This window comes from Cuculus canorus, chromosome 15 (genome assembly GCF_017976375.1).
Source record: "Cuculus canorus isolate bCucCan1 chromosome 15, bCucCan1.pri, whole genome shotgun sequence".
In the NCBI taxonomy this organism is placed as follows: domain Eukaryota; kingdom Metazoa; phylum Chordata; class Aves; order Cuculiformes; family Cuculidae; genus Cuculus; species Cuculus canorus.
Genome location: NC_071415.1, coordinates 8,696,778 through 8,713,571, shown reverse-complemented (window position 1 = coordinate 8,713,571; position 16,794 = coordinate 8,696,778). Strand labels below are relative to the sequence as shown.

Genomic DNA, 16,794 nt, shown 5'->3' with positions numbered 1-16,794 from the left:
CAGATCTCAGCAGGCACCAGGAATATCAGTGACACATGATGGTCCCTGGCCACAGCAGGGTCCCCCAACCAAGCCAGAGCTCCAGGGACAGCCTAGAGCTCAAAAGCACGGGCAGGCAGCAGCAGAGCCATGGCACAGATCCTTTCCCAGCCAACCACAAGCCCCAGCTCAGGGCTGGCTGTGATCCCCCAAGCGCCACTTGTGAGGGAGGGAACGGCACTTGCAAGCAGGAGCCGAGCGCTGGAGGAACCCTGTTCTGCTTTCAAAAACAAAATACACTTGTAAGCCCTTGAATAAAGCCCCAGGGGACACCAAAATGCCACCCGCTTCCTCCAGCATTAGGTAGAGAGGTGCTTCCAGGTGGTTCACTTCAATTGTGGTACAAAAACCGCCCAAATAAATAAAACCAGGAGATAAAGCAGCCCCTTCTCCCAGACCACCTCAGCGCCGCTCGGTTTCCAGCTGCTCTTTATTTGCTCACTTGTCACACAAGCTATCAGTACAATCATGGTGTAGCAGCACAGCGTTCAAGTTTAAGAGGCAATAAAGGTTTAGGTACCATTTTTCTTTCAGAACTACATAAAATTTACCTTTTTAAAACAAATAAATGGTGCTACACCACATCCCGCTCCTACGCTGTCATTCAGCGTGTCGGTTGGAACAGCAGACCAGTCACACAGGGGACAGCCGGGTGGTGACGGACTCAGACAGGGCATTACTTACCAACACGCACTAGGGAGGGGAGTAGAAAATGGAACCAAAACCATTTGAATCATTTGTAAGTTCCAGCTGCAAAGGATTAGTTTGAAAATATCTCTTGCACTCAGGCAGATCTGCAGCCGAGATCAAGAAACGAGGGAGAAAATAGACTTGGGAGGAAGCTGCATTAAAGACACAGATGCAAGGCTGGGTCTCACCACCCTTCACATCTCCCTTGTTTAAAGACATTGAGCTGGAGATGGGAAGAGCAAGAGGGAGGTGACCCATGCGCTGAAAATCTGGGGTTTTTTACCCCCAAACTTATTCCGTTTGTCCCCTTTGACACACTTTCACGCTGTCAGAAGAACAGCCGGAGGGAAGGTCCCTCCTGTGATTGCCAAGCTGGCTGTGAGCTTGGGTCCAGGAACAGGCATGGCTTTTAAGCCCCATGGATCAAACAAGAAAAAGCAACGTGCCGCATGGTTTCTCTGGTGGTCCGAGATCTAAGCTCTGTTTAATCTGGCAACACATGGACATCCTCTCCATCTATAACATCACCTCTGCTGCCTTTCTAGCAGAGAGGCTGGACCAGGCGGAGGCTGCAGGGTGGGAAATCAGTCCTAGTGGCACAAAATGCACGGGCTGGAGTTTTCCAAGCTCCTGGGCCCAGTGCAGCCACTGCCAGGGCTCACCGGAACAGCTGCTCTCTGGCTGGGGAACAGCACCCAGCTCCTAAATGCTCGTTTGCCACATTACTCAGAGTGAGGCACAAAGCAGCGAGGCATCTGTTGGAGAAGTCCCATCACTCTCAGCCACTAGACACACATTAGTTACTAGGGAAGCATTTTCTTCTCAGGATTTTGAGCCAGCAGACAAATCCCTTCTTCATTTGTGTGGTACTGACACAAGTAACATACAGGTCACACTTCAGGGCAGTAAGCAGGTCCATGCAAACAGGAGAAAGGGTGAAAGCAACAGTGCAATCCCTAAGCAGCAAGCTGGCTGGAAAAGCTACTGCAGTCCCTGACAGGGAATGTCAGAGAGAAGAGAAAAGAAAAGCTGTGCAGCCCCCATGTGCCATTCCCAGATCAGCCTGTGCATTCCACAAACTGAGCCCTGGACTGGCTGCGCAGAGCAGGTCTGGCACTGGGAACTGGTTTCAGCGGAGCCAGAACAGACTCAGAAGCGTTCATTTAAGTAGCAGCATGGAAGAAAAGTTCTAAATTTCAGGTGGCAATGTAATTACTGCATTTCATCTCTGTTTTAAATGAAGACATCTTGGGCCCCAGTCCCACAGTCTACATTCGCGTCAGGCTCCTACAAAAATAACATCAGCTCCTTCCTAGACCTCAAGGTTTGACCCTTCCCCACCCCAGACTCTGAGCCACGTACAACACTTGTAAAATGATCTGCATGTGACACGTGTGACAGTTTGAGCCAGCAATAGAAGGATAAATATTTTTCATCATAATATAAATATGCTGTAGAACATCTCAACAAGGGCAAAGTGCTTTTTTTTTCCTTAATCAAAATAAAATAAAATCCCTAAATACAACTGTCTCAACCACAAGAGAATGTTCAACTTCTAAAACATCTGAATAATCTAAATGACACTTAAACTGACATTAAAATGATCCAGGTGAGTGCTCTCAGTCCTTTGGGACTCGGAAGTTGTCCTTCTCTTTCCTGATGGCCCCCATTGTTCGGATGGGGTCGGTCTCCCCAGCGTGCTGCTGAACCGTCTTCTCCCTGCCAGGAGGGAAGAGCAGACACAGCGGATGCAAAGACTGCAAGATAAAATCTCATCCATGAAGTCACTACTATCACGTTTCGCCTGCATCAAGGGGAAATGTTGCACTTAGAGATCAAAGACTCCAGGCTTTGGCACAGCTTCCTTGCTTGAAACGCTCACTGGCAAGAGGGAATTGCAAACACTCTGATGCCTTGAACAGCACCTTTTGCTGCACCCATCTGCCTGACGAAGGAATGTAATTACACGATGATGCTTGTTCCGTAAGCTTGTTCCACCCCCTGAGTAAGGCACTCCAGCACCAGCACGGATGCTCGCCACAACCCTGAAAACTTCACTGCAGTGTCTGTCAGGACAGCAAATGTATTTTAAGGAGGGTCTTGAGGGCATCAGAACAAGAATATGTGAGACAGCAGGGAAATTCCCACTTACAGATCTCTCTTTGGAGACCTCCTCCTTCTCACACCTCCCCTCCAAACACCAGGACCATTCCCACCCTTCCATCTCCTCTGTACCTGACTCGCATGAAGGGGTTGTAGGTAAACTCTTCTGCGATGGTGGAGGGTATGGTCGGCTCACCGCTGTCATACTTTGCCTGTAACAAGGGAGAGATTTCTGCTCAGTGAGGAACGCTTTGGTGAACAAGCGATGTCCTGTGTGTTACCCATGCACGGCTGGTGGTGTCTCTCACTGCCAGAGGTGCTCCTCAAACTGGGCCCTTCCCAAGGCCACATACACAGCCAGAGAAACACTGAGGCTCACAAAGACTTGGGACAGAGCTGACCCTCCAGACAGATGCACACTTCTGCCTATAATTATACCAAGAAGTTTCCAGGGAGGGTGACACGTCTGCCAGACAGCAAACAGTCTTCTCTGGGCCACACACAAACCCTGTTCGCCAACACATCACTCCCCTAGACGCATAACAAACTGCACCTTGTGGCTCTCAACTCCCTCCCCTTAGCCTCCTTCTGCCCACCATTGCCTTCTCTCCTCTCTCCTTGGAGAGGCTCCATGAAAGCCTCACGCTAGGGAGAGGATAAACCAGTTTACCTTGGCCCAAGCGAGCTTTTCCTGGATGCTGACATTGTCGGGTTCAACATGTCGAGCAAACTTGAGATTGTTGATTGTGTATTCATGACCACAGTAAACTCTCTGGAAGAGAAAGAAAGAGTGACACCAGGTAACTCTGAAGGTACCAAGTACCATCATCAATGTTATGGTACAGCAGGAATCACAGAGCCAGCCCCCCAGCACACACAACACTCTCCATGTGCACAGGAAAAGTGCCAGGCATTATCAGTCAGTAGAATCATAGAATTACAGAGTGCTTTGGGTTGGAAGGGACCTTTACAGGTCATCCAGTCCACCCACGCTGCAGAAGCAGGGACCTCTTTAACTCAATCAGGTCACTCAGAGACCCATCCAACCTGGCCTTGAATGTTTCCAGAGACGGGGACTCTATCAGCTCCCTGGGCAACCTGTGCCAGGGCCTCACCACCCTCGCTGTAAAACATTTTTTCCTTTTATCCAGTCAAAATCTACTCTTCCTTAGTTTAAAACGATTACTCCTTGTCCAGGCCTTGCTAAAAACTCTGTCTGCAGCTTCCCTGGAGCCCCTTTCAGGTACTGGAAGATCGCTATAAGATCTCCTTGGAGCCTTCTCTTCTCCAGGCTGAACACCCTCAACTCTCTCAGCCTGTCCTTGTACAGGAGGTGCTCCAGTCCTCGGATCATTACCAGAACTATCTGCCAATTTACAGCAAGCCTGACAGAAGAGCCCAGGCATCCCAGCTCGCTGCCTGTGTTTTAATAAGCAGCCCTTGCTCTTTCGCCCACAACCACAAACATATTTGGGATAAGCATTTCCTTCCCAGAGGGCTCCATGTATTGAGCATCAAAGACAATTCCTGATTTAAGCATTCACTTCTTCAACACATAACAAATTCTCTCTTTGAACAACAGCATTATTAGCAAGGCAGTTCCTTGATATCGGTGGTAGTTTCTGACAGTTATTTGCTAGTGCAAAAGGAGGGGCTCATACCGTCTTGGGGTCCAAGCTGCCCAGAATCTCAATCAGCGCTCTGTACATTTCCTCTGGGGTTCCCTCGAAGAATTTCCCACACCCAGCCACGAAGAGCGTGTCACCTGCAAGGGAGGCAGGACACGGCATCAGGACCAGGGAAGGCTCCTCGTACCAAAGCGTGAAGCACAGGGTCCCTGAGGGCTTGTCCTGCCACTGCTGTCCTCGCTGCAGCTCGGGGAGAGCCAGGCTATGCTGCTGCCCCACACAGGCTCGGTGCTACCTAAACCCATGAGGCCAACGCAGCTCCTAATGTGGGAACCCCCACAGCCTCGCCAGGCAAACGATGCCAGCACATCTCTACTTGGGGGGCAGCCTGCTGTCCCCTTTGCCCCTTCTAGGACACGGAACACGTGTTCTCTTTGCTATGAAGTTGAACAAAGATGAGTCGCCACTGCATTTTCGCCCTGGTGCTCCCTAAAATCTTGCTTAAGTCGTTACTTCTTCCATGCAGCGGCTGATGCAAGCTCTGGAGAACACCCGTCAGGAGAGGGATGACGGGACAGTCAGGGAAGGGGAGCCAGATCCAGAACTTGGCTACCAGAGATGCAGCAGCAGCTCTCTCTTAGTGCCCTATTTTCTCTCAGTTTTTTTTTACAGACATGAATACAGATATAAGGAAAAGCAACAGGTTTTGGGATCGGCCACAGTTCGGCCTGAGACAGTAAACCAACAGCTCTTGTTTAAAGGAAGAAAGTGCTAGATGCAGGACTCATCCAGGGATCACTCTTGATGTTGCTTGCAGGGTGTCCAGCAGTGGTTTACAAACCCAGAGGGGTTTCACCAGTTTCATCTACGATTACTACAAGGTATCGCTTGGTAAAGGGCCAGAATGTGGATGTTAAGCAGCTGCCCCGGTGGCAAGGGATGAGCGCACATCCAGAGTCAGGAGCGCACAGGCAGAGGGGCAGCTTACTTCCTTGCAACACAGACTGCTGGCAAAGAACCTCCCAACCCCTCACCTGTAAAAACTGCAGGTGGCTCGGAGCTATTTGGCTTAGTCACATAATAACAGATGTGTCCAGAAGTGTGACACGGCGTACAGAGGCATTTCACATTAAGAGATCCCACCTGGGAAGAAGGCAGAAGACTAAAGCTTAAGCTACTGTTTGCTATGGTTAGAAAAGTATTGCAACTATTACAATGGTCTAGTAGTCCTACAGGCGAATTCTCACGTAGCTGGCCAGTAAGCATCAGCTTTCCTCCTGGGAGAGTCCAGCAAGAGAGTTTTATGGCAGGGACTTGGAAGGGAGCCGATTCCTCCTAGCAGGTGCTGCGACAAAGAGAACTGCAAGATTCTTTCATTTACATGCAGAGTGACTCAGCGTTTGGTTGGCAGCAAGAGCAAACAGATCCAAAGCCACACAATACCCTTAACCAAGTGTAAAAAGCTCCAAACAAAAATGAAGCTGAAGGGAAGAAGTAGATGACACTCAGGAAAAGGGAAGGATTAAATACATTCATGAAGCCAAGGGGATGTTACCCCACAGCCTTCATTTGCACACTTTCCTGCGTACTTCTGCGCTGCTCCTTTGCTGTTCACCCTCCCAAAGATGCCCTGCAAGATGGGCAGTGACACTGATGCCAGTCTGCACATTTCACAGTGGTTTACGTCATCTGCCAGCTCATCTGTAAACAAACAGCTTGGTTCCACCAAGTTTTGCTGCTTTGGCTCTGGAAAAGCAACACTGGCAGCTCACACTGCTGGCCCACCTTCTCTTCACCCTGCGTTTCAGCCGTTGCTCAGAGAGGACCCGTTCTTTTGTGTTTGTTCAGTGTTAACCGAGCTCTAAGCAGGACACAAGCCCTGTCCTTTCACACATCGGTTCTGAGCATCCCAGTAAGACACCAGACAAGGAGCACACGGACACCCAGGCAATGCAGGTGGCTGAGCCACGCCAGCGTTCACATCAACAAGATATCGCCAGCCAAAAGGAGACAGAGGGGTTAGGGTTCACAGGGTTGGAAAAGGACAAAAGCTGCAGTTCAACTATCAACTGCATCCAAGATGTTAAAAGATAAAAGTGCTGTGACCACAATATCAACTCAAGTTGGATCATGTCAGTCCAGCTCCAGAGCTGTGACACAAACGGGAGATGCCCTCAGACAAATCCTGCAGCTTCCTCCCTTTACCTTGAGTGAAGTAAGGTGAGACACTTTCTGTGTCAGTGCTCCAACTCTACTGTCTCCCCCATACACGCGCAAACCCGTCTCCATCTTTACGAGCTTCTCATTTCCTCCAGCATGGTCCCTGCAAGGTCAGAAAAATGGATTTTGGCAAGGATGAAGACAAATCTATCCTAACTCATATTACTGTGGTAACCTCCAGGTGATCATTTCTGATCAGCTAGTCTCCCAGTATCCGACATTGTTCTTGTATCAATGGATACGCCACATCAATGTGAATGAAGATGATTTCTGCAGCAACCAGGGCAGTGAGAGGGGGTCACCATCCCCCACAGGTTCATCCTAGTTGGGAAACACCAGCCTTAGTGGCTCACTGTCAGCTCTCCAGCAACTAGGATAGAGGAAGACTTGGACAACTGAGAGATATGTACTCCAGGTCCCACAGAACACTGTGGAGCAGGTACACAGATGGCCAAACAGCTCAGCATTTGCTCACAGTACTGGTCCTTCCAGATGAGGGGTGGCTCTCCAGCCACAGAGGTGGCTCCGCTATGACCCATGGAAGAGGTTACTCAGGTTCAGCTCTGCAACACTGCTAAAGCAGAACACTCATCTTTATGTCCCTGGCAGAGTTAATGTGCAACCCTGGTAATCCTCCCAGAACTGCTGACTGTCAGTAGCATGCCGTACAGGCATGTCCTGGCACCTCGCTGTGGGTGTGCTCCCTCCTGTACTCCACAGCTACCTTCACACACATTTTTAATTCACTGGCCACCTGGAAGAAGTCAGCATTGTGGAGGTTAAAGGCACTGACACAGAGCTTGCGGTCTCGCCAATGCATCTCTCTGGTCATAGCAAGCCCAAGGGAACGCTTTCCAAGCTCTGATCCTTCTCCTCACACCTAAGCTCCTGCTTGGAGAAGATCAACTTGATGCAGAAAAGCAACAATTCTTGACTGCTTGTGTTTACACAGAGGGATCCCACTACAGCAGACGGTTACCAGTGGTGATGTGTGGTCAGGACGGTGGTCAGCTTCACGCCGTGCTTTTTGACTGCATCCAAAACCTGCAGGCACAGAGCACAGCAAGAGCATTACAACTCCCATACAGCCTAACAACACACCCTGTGCCTGGAGAAACCTGGACATAGCTGCTCCAAGGACTGAGAGCTCCACACCAGCAGCTTTGCAGAGAGCTCATCCCTCTCTGTTGTAGTTACAGATCAGGACACGAGGTCTCCGATCCAGCTGGCCATGACAAAGCCCACAGTCCCATTTCCTCTTTTCCACACTACAGCAAATTAAGGGCAAAACCCTAAACCAGGTCAATAACTCTTGAAGTCAGGGAGAAGCTACCTGAGCCCAGGAGCTGCCTGCCTGTGAATTCCTGACTTTACCTATCTATGGCAAACATTTCCTGCCTTTCCTCCAGGTCTAAGTCAGCGTGGGACTAATCTTGGACGTGAAAACCTAAAGGATCTCCCAACCCTGCAGCGGTGAGCGCCCTGCTCACAAGGGCAGCGGACAGCATTACCTTCTGGGGCTGCACAGGATCGACTATCGCAGCCTCCTTTGTTTCCTCATCGATGAGGAGGTACATGTAGTTGTCTGTGAGGGCTGGGAGTAATTCCACCTTCATGTCGGCTTGTGTGACTGTCTTTGACTTCCTCTGCTCGTGCTCTGTGCGCAGGAAGGCTGCACGCAGCTGCGCTTGACCTGGGGACCCCAAAACAGACAACGCTCAGGTTAGTCTAGGGAGGGGACGAGGTCAGAGACAGCAGGTTCCCCAGCACACAATCCCAGAGAAGGAAGGGTAGGGACAGCTCAACCTGCCTCCTTCAGGAAGGGGAGAGAGTCCACCACGAGACAGTGTTATTGCCACGGGAGGCTCTCGGTGCCTGCAGCTGCACTGGACAGAGACGGGACACTTTGCTGCCAGAGACGTGCTCATGCGGGCAAAGTGCCATACCTCGATTGGAGAGAAGATTTCAAGGGTCAGGAAAGCAGAACGGAGGGGAAACAGCTGGACAAAGGTCAGCTTGAGACAGTGACTTGGCAAAAAGAGCACTAAAGGCCATGTTTCCAAAAGGCAAAGAAAGGAGAAAGAAAAATAAAAGGAAAAAGGAGAAATAGAGAAATATACACACTGCTACAACAGAAGTGAGGGAAATTCCATCCTGCTCAGGGCACGGGGAGAAGACAGGCTCTTTGTGGAGGGCAAGGCTCCCTGCCGGGACAGGGCACTGCATGGTTCTTGCTCTCAGGCTGCCTCGATGCAATAGCAGTGCTTCCCTATTTGCTTTTGGTTAAATGTTTAAACGGATCCAAGAAGCCAATCTAATTCCAGATAGAAATGCCTGGGCTCTACTGTTCAACTCACAGATGCACAGTTCTTAAAAGGAACAACCAAACCCTAAGAGGCTCTGCCATAAAACCAAGGAAGAGAAACGAAGAGAACAAGGTTGTCCATTGCCGGGGCCCTGCAATTCAGGTCAGGGTCCGTACACCCACAGGAAAAGAGGTGTCAGCCTTTCCAAGTCAGAAACCAGTCGCCTCAGTGCCCAAAGTCCTTGCACACCGCTGGAGGTGACCGTGTTGGCCTGAGCTGCTGTTTCATTTTGCACCACTGACTCTTTCCTTAAGGCTCCCGACGCTGGGTGCTTGGTCACCTCCATCAATGCCTAAGGGAGGGGTCACCAAGCTCCTAATCAACCTGCCCCACTCTCCAAAACAGATCCGCCCTGCCCAGCCTGATAAGAGCCTGCTTTGGCGATAAGAGGCCCCACAGACCGGCTGCAGCAGATCCCTGGAGCTCCAGAGACCAACAGGGCTGTAAATCTGAGGTCAGAGCTCTGACGGGACTGGTGGCTGCTGCTGCAAACCCAGACCAAGAGGAGCAGGAGCTGTAAGGGCCCTCTGGTACAAATGTCCTGCCCAGGACCTCTTCCCCTTCTACCTCCCTACTTAAAAGAGAAGGGAGGCAAGGAGGGGGAGATGGTAAAATCAAACACAGTGCTTAAACACCAAGGCACAGCAGGGCAGGCATGCGCTGGGTGACAGACAGCGAAGGCATGCAGCACTGAAAAAAGCATCCGTACCTGCCCAGTGTTCCTCTGGAGCAGCAGAGTCCTTTTGAAATAAAGAACAAAACAAACAAAATCTCCCTTACTATTCCTTGATAAGAAAAAAAGAGAATCAATTGCCCTTTAACTGCTCCCTAATGCGAAGCACTTTTCTTTTGGATGCTATCCGTCAAAAAAAAAAAAGCCCAAAAGAAAACACAGCCTCAACTTCAAGGCAAAGGAATTATTCACATACTTAAAACGTTTTCTCCCTCTGAACCGTCTCTAACCTTGGCTGTTATCCCGAAGGCTTTCTGCATGTTTAATTCATAATTCTTGCAAAACAAACAAACAAGTTGCACCGCATCAGGAAATGTTTTCTGAAACGCATTTTAAATGAAGGAATGAGAAAACATCCACAAAGTACAGAATTCATGCTGGATTCCTGTCTGCAGCTCAGCTGCACCTTCCCAGCCTCTCTCCGTGGACCCTGTTCCATGCCTGGAAGCTCCCCGGGGTGATATAGAATCCCTGCCCCAGCCCAGCACTAACTCAGATCATTTCAGGATCGCTGTAATGCAGGCAGGTCTGCTCCAAATTAATGCCCGATGACTTCATTTTCACTGGATTTTGTAACAAGTCCCTCCTGCCTTCACGCCTGAAGCAGAGGATTTGGGAGAGCAGGATGCCAGCAGCCTCCAAACAGCGCTGCGGCGTTTGGGAATGATGCGTTAGCGCAGCTTGAGCGGCCAGGAGGAAGGGGGTTGTGGATGGGAAGTGTTAATGCCATCACATAAACACACGCATGCTGGGGACCAAAGGCGAGCAGACAGCAGCGCAGTTTAACAGCAGGTTCCTTCAGAAAAGGGATACTCCATATAATTTCTCCATAGCCTTTTGTTTCACTCATTTCGTAACAGAAAAGAGTGGAAAATTCCGATTTCAACCAAGGCTGTCACTCAAAAATGACTGCACACAAACAGCTGAACATCCCTGCATTGCATTGCAAGGAGAAATGCTGCATTCCCTTTCCACATCCTCTGCACACAGATATTTTTCTGAGACCCCAGCGTCTCCAGAAGCTAATTCCTACTCCCCAGGTAATTCCTACTCCTGCCTGCCTTGCCTGGCACAGCCGGGTCCTGCCAGCGTCCACTCCCTGGTGGAGCAAAGCCTGCGTGGAAAGAACAGCACCCAGGCTGCAGCCTGGGGAACGCAGGAGCTGCCAGCTCCTCCGTCTGACACACTCGTTCCCAAGATAGTATCAGCGTTTCCAAGTCTGTCTTTTAACTCCCATGGAGTCTCGCTCGTTAGGCCAGGTCTTAAAACTGGAGTGATGCAAAAGGCCTTTGGCAAGACTTCCCAGAGACGCTGTGAAGCCCAAGCGCCAGTTCAAGGAGACGCTTTCATAATTTAGGCCCTAAATGTAAATGCAAAGCTTTGCCATTGGGTTTGGTTTCTGTTTATTTTGCCGATACAAACTGCCACCCATCAAACCCAGTTTAAATGCCAGCCCCTGTTCTCCAAAAGCAATAATTAGCGCTTTGGCAGCCTGGAAACTTTGCAGGAGCCTCCCAGGTGGGTTAGGGATGCAAAAAGCCACGGACAGACAGGCTCTAGCTGAGCAGGATACTGACCTACTTGGGGTTGTGAGTCAGCTCAAAAACCTTGGCACACCCGAGATGAAAAACCAGCAAAGCCACCCTCAAAATTCCAAGCTTGGCTGGGCACCCGCTGCCATCCAGGCTGAACCCCAGGTCCGGTCACCCAGTGCTGGGGGCCCGCAGACACCCAGATGCCTGTGGGTCCCAGCTGTCTCCCCATCCTCGGTCCAGTTGTAGGGGGGCTTTGCACGCTCCTCCGCACCCCATCTGCAGGGAGGCATCGCACAGACCCCAGCCCGGATCCCAGCTGCAGAGGAGCCTTTCATACCCTGTGACCCCAACCCGCAGGGGGGGCATCACGCACACACACAGCCGTGGCTCAGCTCCAGAGGGGGTTCTGCACATCACCCCCAGTCCAAACTGCAAGGAGGGCACTACACTCCCCTGACCTCGGTCCCAGCTACAAGGGGAACATCACACAGCCCTCCACCTGCCCTGCTCCAAGCTGCAGGTGGGCATCACGCAAACTCTGGCCCAGTTCACCCCCAGGACCAGGTCCTGGCTGTATGGGGACACTGACCCCCCAGCCCCAGTGCCAGATGCAGGAAGGGATTGCACAACACCCCAACCCCAGTCGCAGCTGCAAGGGGGGCACTGCACATCACTCCCCTATGCCAGTCCTAGTTGCAAGTGGGGGATCACATGCACCCCTCCTCCAGGTATCGAACACACACACACACACACACCGGTCCCAGCTGTACAGGGAAGCACCGCAGACCTCAGCCCTGTCTCAAATGCAGGGGGACAAAACACAGCCCCAGCTGCAAGGGGGGCATTGCACACTCTCCATTCCGGTCCCAGCTGCAGGAAAGGCATCACCCCCTGCCCCAGCCCGGTCCCAGCAGCAGGGGGGGCATGGTACACCCCCCATGCCCAAACCTCAGCTGCAGGGAAAGCATTGCAAGGTCCCCATCCCAGTTCCAGCTGCAAGGGGAGCATTGCAACGTCCCCAGCCTGGCCTCAGCTGCAGGGGGAGCATTGCAAGGTCCCCCCATGGCCAAACGTCAGCTGCAGGGGGAAGCATTGCAAGGTCCCCAGCGCGGTCTCAGCTGCAGGGGGTGCACCGCACACCCCACATACCCAAACCTCAGCAGCACGGGGGACATCGCACGGTCCCCATCCCGCTGCACGGGTCCAGCCCGAGCCCGCACCCCCGGTTCCTCCCAGGCGCACCCCCTCTCCCCGCGTACCGGCCCGCAGCAGCGCCCCAGCGGCCAGGGCGGCCCGGCAGCCCCCGCCGAGCATGGGAACGGCCCCGCTTACCTCCGCTCCCCGCCCCGCCCCTTCCTCCCGCCCCGCCCCCCGCGGCACCGGAGGGGAACGGGAGAGGGACCGGGGGAGAGAACGGGAGCGGGAAGGAGGTGGGAGAGGGTGAGGGAAGGGGAGAGGGAGGGGGAAAGGGAAGGAGGGAAGAAGGGGAGAGGTAAGGAGGGAGAAAGGGGAGAGGAAGGAAGGAGGAAGAGGAGAGGGAGGAAGGAAGAGCAGCGGGAACGAGGGAGGAAAGGAAGGAGAAAGGGGAGAGGAAAGGAAGGGAGGAAGGGGAGAGGAAAGGGAAGGAGAGAGGAAGGGGAGAGGGAGGGGAAGGAAAAGAGGGAGGAAGGGGAGAGGAAAGGGAAGGAGAGAGGAAGGGGAGAGGGAGGGGAAGGAAGGAGGAAGGGGAGAGGAGAGGAAAGGAAAGGAGGGAGGGAGGGAGGAAGGGAGGGGAGATGATTTATTGATAAGTTTTGCTGCAGCTGGTTTGCCTGTTTAATTATCTTGCCACATAAATCTGTTTTGTAAGATGTAGCTGTTTTAGGTCAAGAGACAACCTGTCTCAAGGCTGCGAGAATTTATTGATACACTTAGTTGTCTTAAATGTAGCTAGTTTAGGTCAGGAGATAACCTGAAGGAAGGCTCCAGACATGGTTGGATAATCTAAAAAGGAGTGCTCATTCTCTGAGGATTTGCACAGTTCTTTGTCTAAAACTAGTATATATACCCACTGCTTTTTTAGAGGTTATGCCTTTTTTAGATTTGCTTCAAAGACTGTCCTTTTCAATATTTTACCAGTCAATGAGTATTTCTTAGGAGAGGGAAGGAGTCAGGAGGACGAAGAAAATTTCTTCACCAAAAGGGTTTTCAAGCACTGACTGGCAGAGGCTGCCCAGGGAGGTGGTTGCATCACCATTCCTGGAGGGTTTTAAAAGACGGGTAGATGAGGTGCTGAGGGATGTGGTTTAGTGGTGGACAGGTACAGTTGGACTCTACAATCTCAAAGGTCTTTTCCAACAAAGCAATTTTGTGATTCCAGGACAGCCCAAGAGTGCCCACAATCCCCAAGAGAAGGAGACTATGGCCTCCTCCAAGCCACTCTCCCGCTTCTGGGAATGGGGCAGGAATATAGTCTGCGTTGGACGCAACTATGCGGAGCACGCCAAGGAGATGGGGAGTGCACTGCCCCAGGAGCCCCTCTTCTTCCTGAAGCCCTCCTCGGCATATGTGCGCGAAGGGTCACCCATCCTGCGTCCCTATTACTGCGCCAACCTGCACCATGAAGTGGAGCTGGGGGTGATCATTGGGAAGAGGGCCCAGGCTGTCTCCCAGGCCACTGCCATGGAGCATGTGGCAGGGTACGCACTGTGCTTGGACATGACGGCCAGGGACACACAGGAGGAGTGCAAAAAGAAGGGTCTGCCCTGGACCTTGGCCAAGGGATTCGGCTCATCTTGTCCCATCAGTGAGTTTGTGCCCAAGGAGAAGATCCCGGACCCTCACAAGCTGAAGATCTGGCTCAAGGTGAATGGGAAGCTGAGGCAGGAGGGGGAGACCTCCTCTATGATCTTCTCCATCCCTTACCTGATCAGCTACATCAGCGAGATATTCCCCTTGGAAGAAGGGGACCTGATTCTGACGGGGTCTCCTAAAGGAGTTGGATCTGTGCAGGCCAACGATGAGATAGAGGCTGGGATAAGTGACATTATCTCCATGCGGTTTAAAGTGGCGCAGCAAACGCGTAGATCTTAAGCGAGAGCTGGGCTGGAATCCTGTCTGCATAGGAAGAGACTGGTTTTTAATTATCTGGTGAATGAGGAGGCACACAAGCTGTCCTGTACGTTAAAGCACAGCCCAAGTGTCTAAAGAACTGTCATGCATCAAGGACACCTAACCTATGAGCTTGAAAAGCACTGGACTACAACAGTCCTGTTCCACTGGACGCATCCACCTACTCTGAGGCTCTGAACCTGGACTCTGACCCACCTTGGGACAGACAGTTAACACCCAAACCTACCTTGGAACCGTCCGTGGAGACCACATGCTGGGGTAGCCGTTGCTGTGTGCTCTTCAGTTCTACTGGCACTTTGAGAGCTTTGCCTTAAAATAAAAGTTAAACTATTGAAATGGTGATGCAGGAGTGTTCTGGTCTGGTTTGAGCTAAAGTAGAATCAGTTTTCTGAATTCAGCTAAGTCTTGTCTAAGTAACTCAGCTGCATGTTTTTCAGACAGTGTTTCTCTCTGGCAGTGATAACACAGGGCATTGGTACACAGAAAGGTCATTGCTTATACTTATTCCTATAGAAATCCAGGCCATCCTGGAGCTGGTGGAGCCATTAAGTCAGAAGGATGAAGAAGCGTGGCACCTACAGGGAGGAACCCAAACTGACCTACAGAGGATTCTATCTCATATTTATGATACTTAGTATAAATCTGAGGGATCATGAGGGTCATGCTCTCTTCTTCAATGGTTGATGTCCAGTGAGGACATGTTTGCCCATGACCTGGGTCCGTGTGCTCCTGAGTGTAGTTTCTGAGTCCAGCTCCCTCCTGCCAATGCCCCTTCCCCAATGCCTGCTCTGCAGCATCTGTGATAACGTAGTCATTGAAGGGTGGGGAGGCACAATTTCTTATATCTATATCTATTTTATTATTTTCTTAGGGTTTTTTTTTTCATTATTATTTCATTAAAGCTGTATAGTTCTAATTTCCAACCCACAAGTCTTTTTTCCTCTTAATTTCCCTTTCCTGCAGGGTGGAGGGGAGGGGAATCAGGCACTGACTACTTGTTTTTAGCTGCCAAATTGGGCTGGGTCAGGGCTAAACCATGACAAGGAGCTAAAGCTTACCCATGCCATGTAAAATCAAAGATGTGCATGTAACCGTAAATCAAGAATTACGGCTTCAGAAAGTTTCTGTCCTTGGGGTATTCTACAACAAAAAGATGTTTGCTTTTCAGATTAGTTTCATGATTCCTTCGTGCATTTTTCAAATGTACAAATTAAATGAGGATTGCTTTCTCTCCCATTCCAAGGGGTGTAAATGCAGCAGGAAGGGTGCCAGATGCTTGGCAGGGTTTTTTTTCTCCCCTAAACTGAGCTATAAATGCGCTTCTAAAAGTAAAATAATACAAAAAATCAAGAATAAAGCAGCTCATTGGTGAAGATCACCAGTAAACCTGTCTTTACTTTTCCTGATGTAAATATATTTTTAATAAAAGCCTAACTGCAACAATTACTGTTACTCATGCCATGCAGTGCAGCAGTTGGATCTTTTAAGCATTTCCAGCTGTTGAAAATCCATGCTGTGTAGCTGTTCCCATTTCCAAACTCCAGCTGATCTCACACTCTTCTCCAGTCTGCATGACAGCGAGTTCTCTTTCAGTTTAGCCGAGTGACAAATATACGATGAAAAAAAATCCTCCCTCTGCAAACATCAAAACTTGGCCTTTTCAAAGGCTGCACAGAACTGACTAATTTCTAAAACAGATGGATTTTTTTTTTTCTACTTACGTGCAGGCACCGAAGTTAAATGCTTCCATTTATTGGAGCCAGATCTTAATAACCACTTTGGTTTTAGAAGTGCATTTGGAGAGTCTTGCAGGGAAAATGACTGTAGGCTGAAGATGAGCACCTCAGTGAAAGAGCAACACAGGCCACGATGCTGCAAATGAGCTGGTGAAAGAACACAGAAGAAAACCAGAAGTGTTTCTGTGTGCTTCTCTGGCTGCAGGCATCTGCAGCACAGCGCTGCCTGCCTGTACCCACCTGCGCTGGGTACCAGCTCTGCAAACACGCGAGCATCCCAGTTCAATGTGGCTTACAGCACATGGAAAAGGTCTGCAATCAGGCCCAAATACTGTGGGTGTAATTCAGATTTCATCTACAGGGAACCTGAGGAACTGAGGCCAACTGAAACAAATATTCAGCTGTTACAGCTGAACAGTACCAGCCTCTGGCTCGTGGGAGTCAAAATGCAACTTGATCAAGGCCTGCCGTGTCAGCAGGAAGCTGTGCTCTGAATGCATTGCAGCTCGATGCGCTGGGCCAAGCAGAGCAGTCGGGCCAACAGAGCTGGGAAGTTAGAGTTAGTAGTTCTGAAAGAGGAAGGATTAAATTCCCTTTCTGTGCTGTTTCCACTTCTTGGTGCCTGTCAAACAT

The 16,794-nt window shown here is 50.7% G+C and overlaps 2 protein-coding genes across 5 annotated transcripts; one reads left to right on the top strand and one right to left on the bottom strand.

Moving 5' to 3' along the window:
- Positions 1-451: 451 nt before the first annotated feature.
- Positions 452-12,651, bottom strand: HAGH (hydroxyacylglutathione hydrolase). Of its 3 annotated transcripts, XM_054081078.1 has the most exons (10): positions 12,574-12,636; positions 9,756-9,786; positions 8,192-8,373; positions 7,660-7,724; positions 6,666-6,783; positions 5,495-5,603; positions 4,494-4,597; positions 3,503-3,604; positions 2,965-3,044; positions 452-2,448 (listed from the first exon to the last, which is right to left on the bottom strand). In XM_054081078.1, exons 3-10 carry the CDS (start codon positions 8,294-8,296, stop codon positions 2,349-2,351), a joined length of 783 nt encoding a protein of 260 aa, XP_053937053.1. In that variant the 5' UTR covers positions 8,297-8,373; positions 9,756-9,786; positions 12,574-12,636; the 3' UTR covers positions 452-2,348. The 3 variants fall into 3 exon arrangements, with proteins under 3 accessions (XP_053937053.1, XP_053937052.1, XP_053937054.1); XM_054081077.1 differs by lacking the exon at positions 9,756-9,786 and having other exon boundaries at positions 12,574-12,651; XM_054081079.1 differs by lacking the exons at positions 9,756-9,786; positions 12,574-12,636 and adding an exon at positions 8,487-8,509.
- A 20-nt stretch (positions 12,652-12,671) lies between these two features.
- Positions 12,672-15,385, top strand: FAHD1 (fumarylacetoacetate hydrolase domain containing 1). 2 transcript variants are annotated; one of them, XM_054081083.1, is made up of 2 exons: positions 12,672-12,744; positions 13,674-15,381. In XM_054081083.1, the coding sequence occupies exon 2, from the start codon at positions 13,715-13,717 to the stop codon at positions 14,384-14,386; it is 672 nt and encodes a 223-aa protein (XP_053937058.1). In that variant the 5' UTR covers positions 12,672-12,744; positions 13,674-13,714; the 3' UTR covers positions 14,387-15,381. The 2 variants fall into 2 exon arrangements, with proteins under 2 accessions (XP_053937058.1, XP_053937059.1); XM_054081084.1 differs by having other exon boundaries at positions 12,696-12,754; positions 13,674-15,385.
- The last annotated feature ends 1,409 nt before the right edge of the window (positions 15,386-16,794 follow it).

What these genes read in the sequence shown, in the direction of transcription:
- FAHD1 (XM_054081084.1), top strand. Translation starts at nt 13,715, where the DNA reads ATGGCCTCCTCCAAGCCACTCTCCCGCTTCTGGGAATGGGGCAGGAAT.
- HAGH (XM_054081077.1), bottom strand. Translation starts at nt 12,628, where the DNA reads ATGCTCGGCGGGGGCTGCCGGGCCGCCCTGGCCGCTGGGGCGCTGCTG. An exon ending in CTCACCTTACTTCACTCAAG is followed by an intron (nt 5,604 to 6,665) that starts GTAAAGGGAGGA and finishes CCTTCTTCCCAG; the next exon opens with GTGGGATCTCTTAATGTGAA. An exon ending in AACCCCTTCATGCGAGTCAG is followed by an intron (nt 2,449 to 2,964) that starts GTACAGAGGAGA and finishes CCCTCCTGGCAG; the next exon opens with GGAGAAGACGGTTCAGCAGC.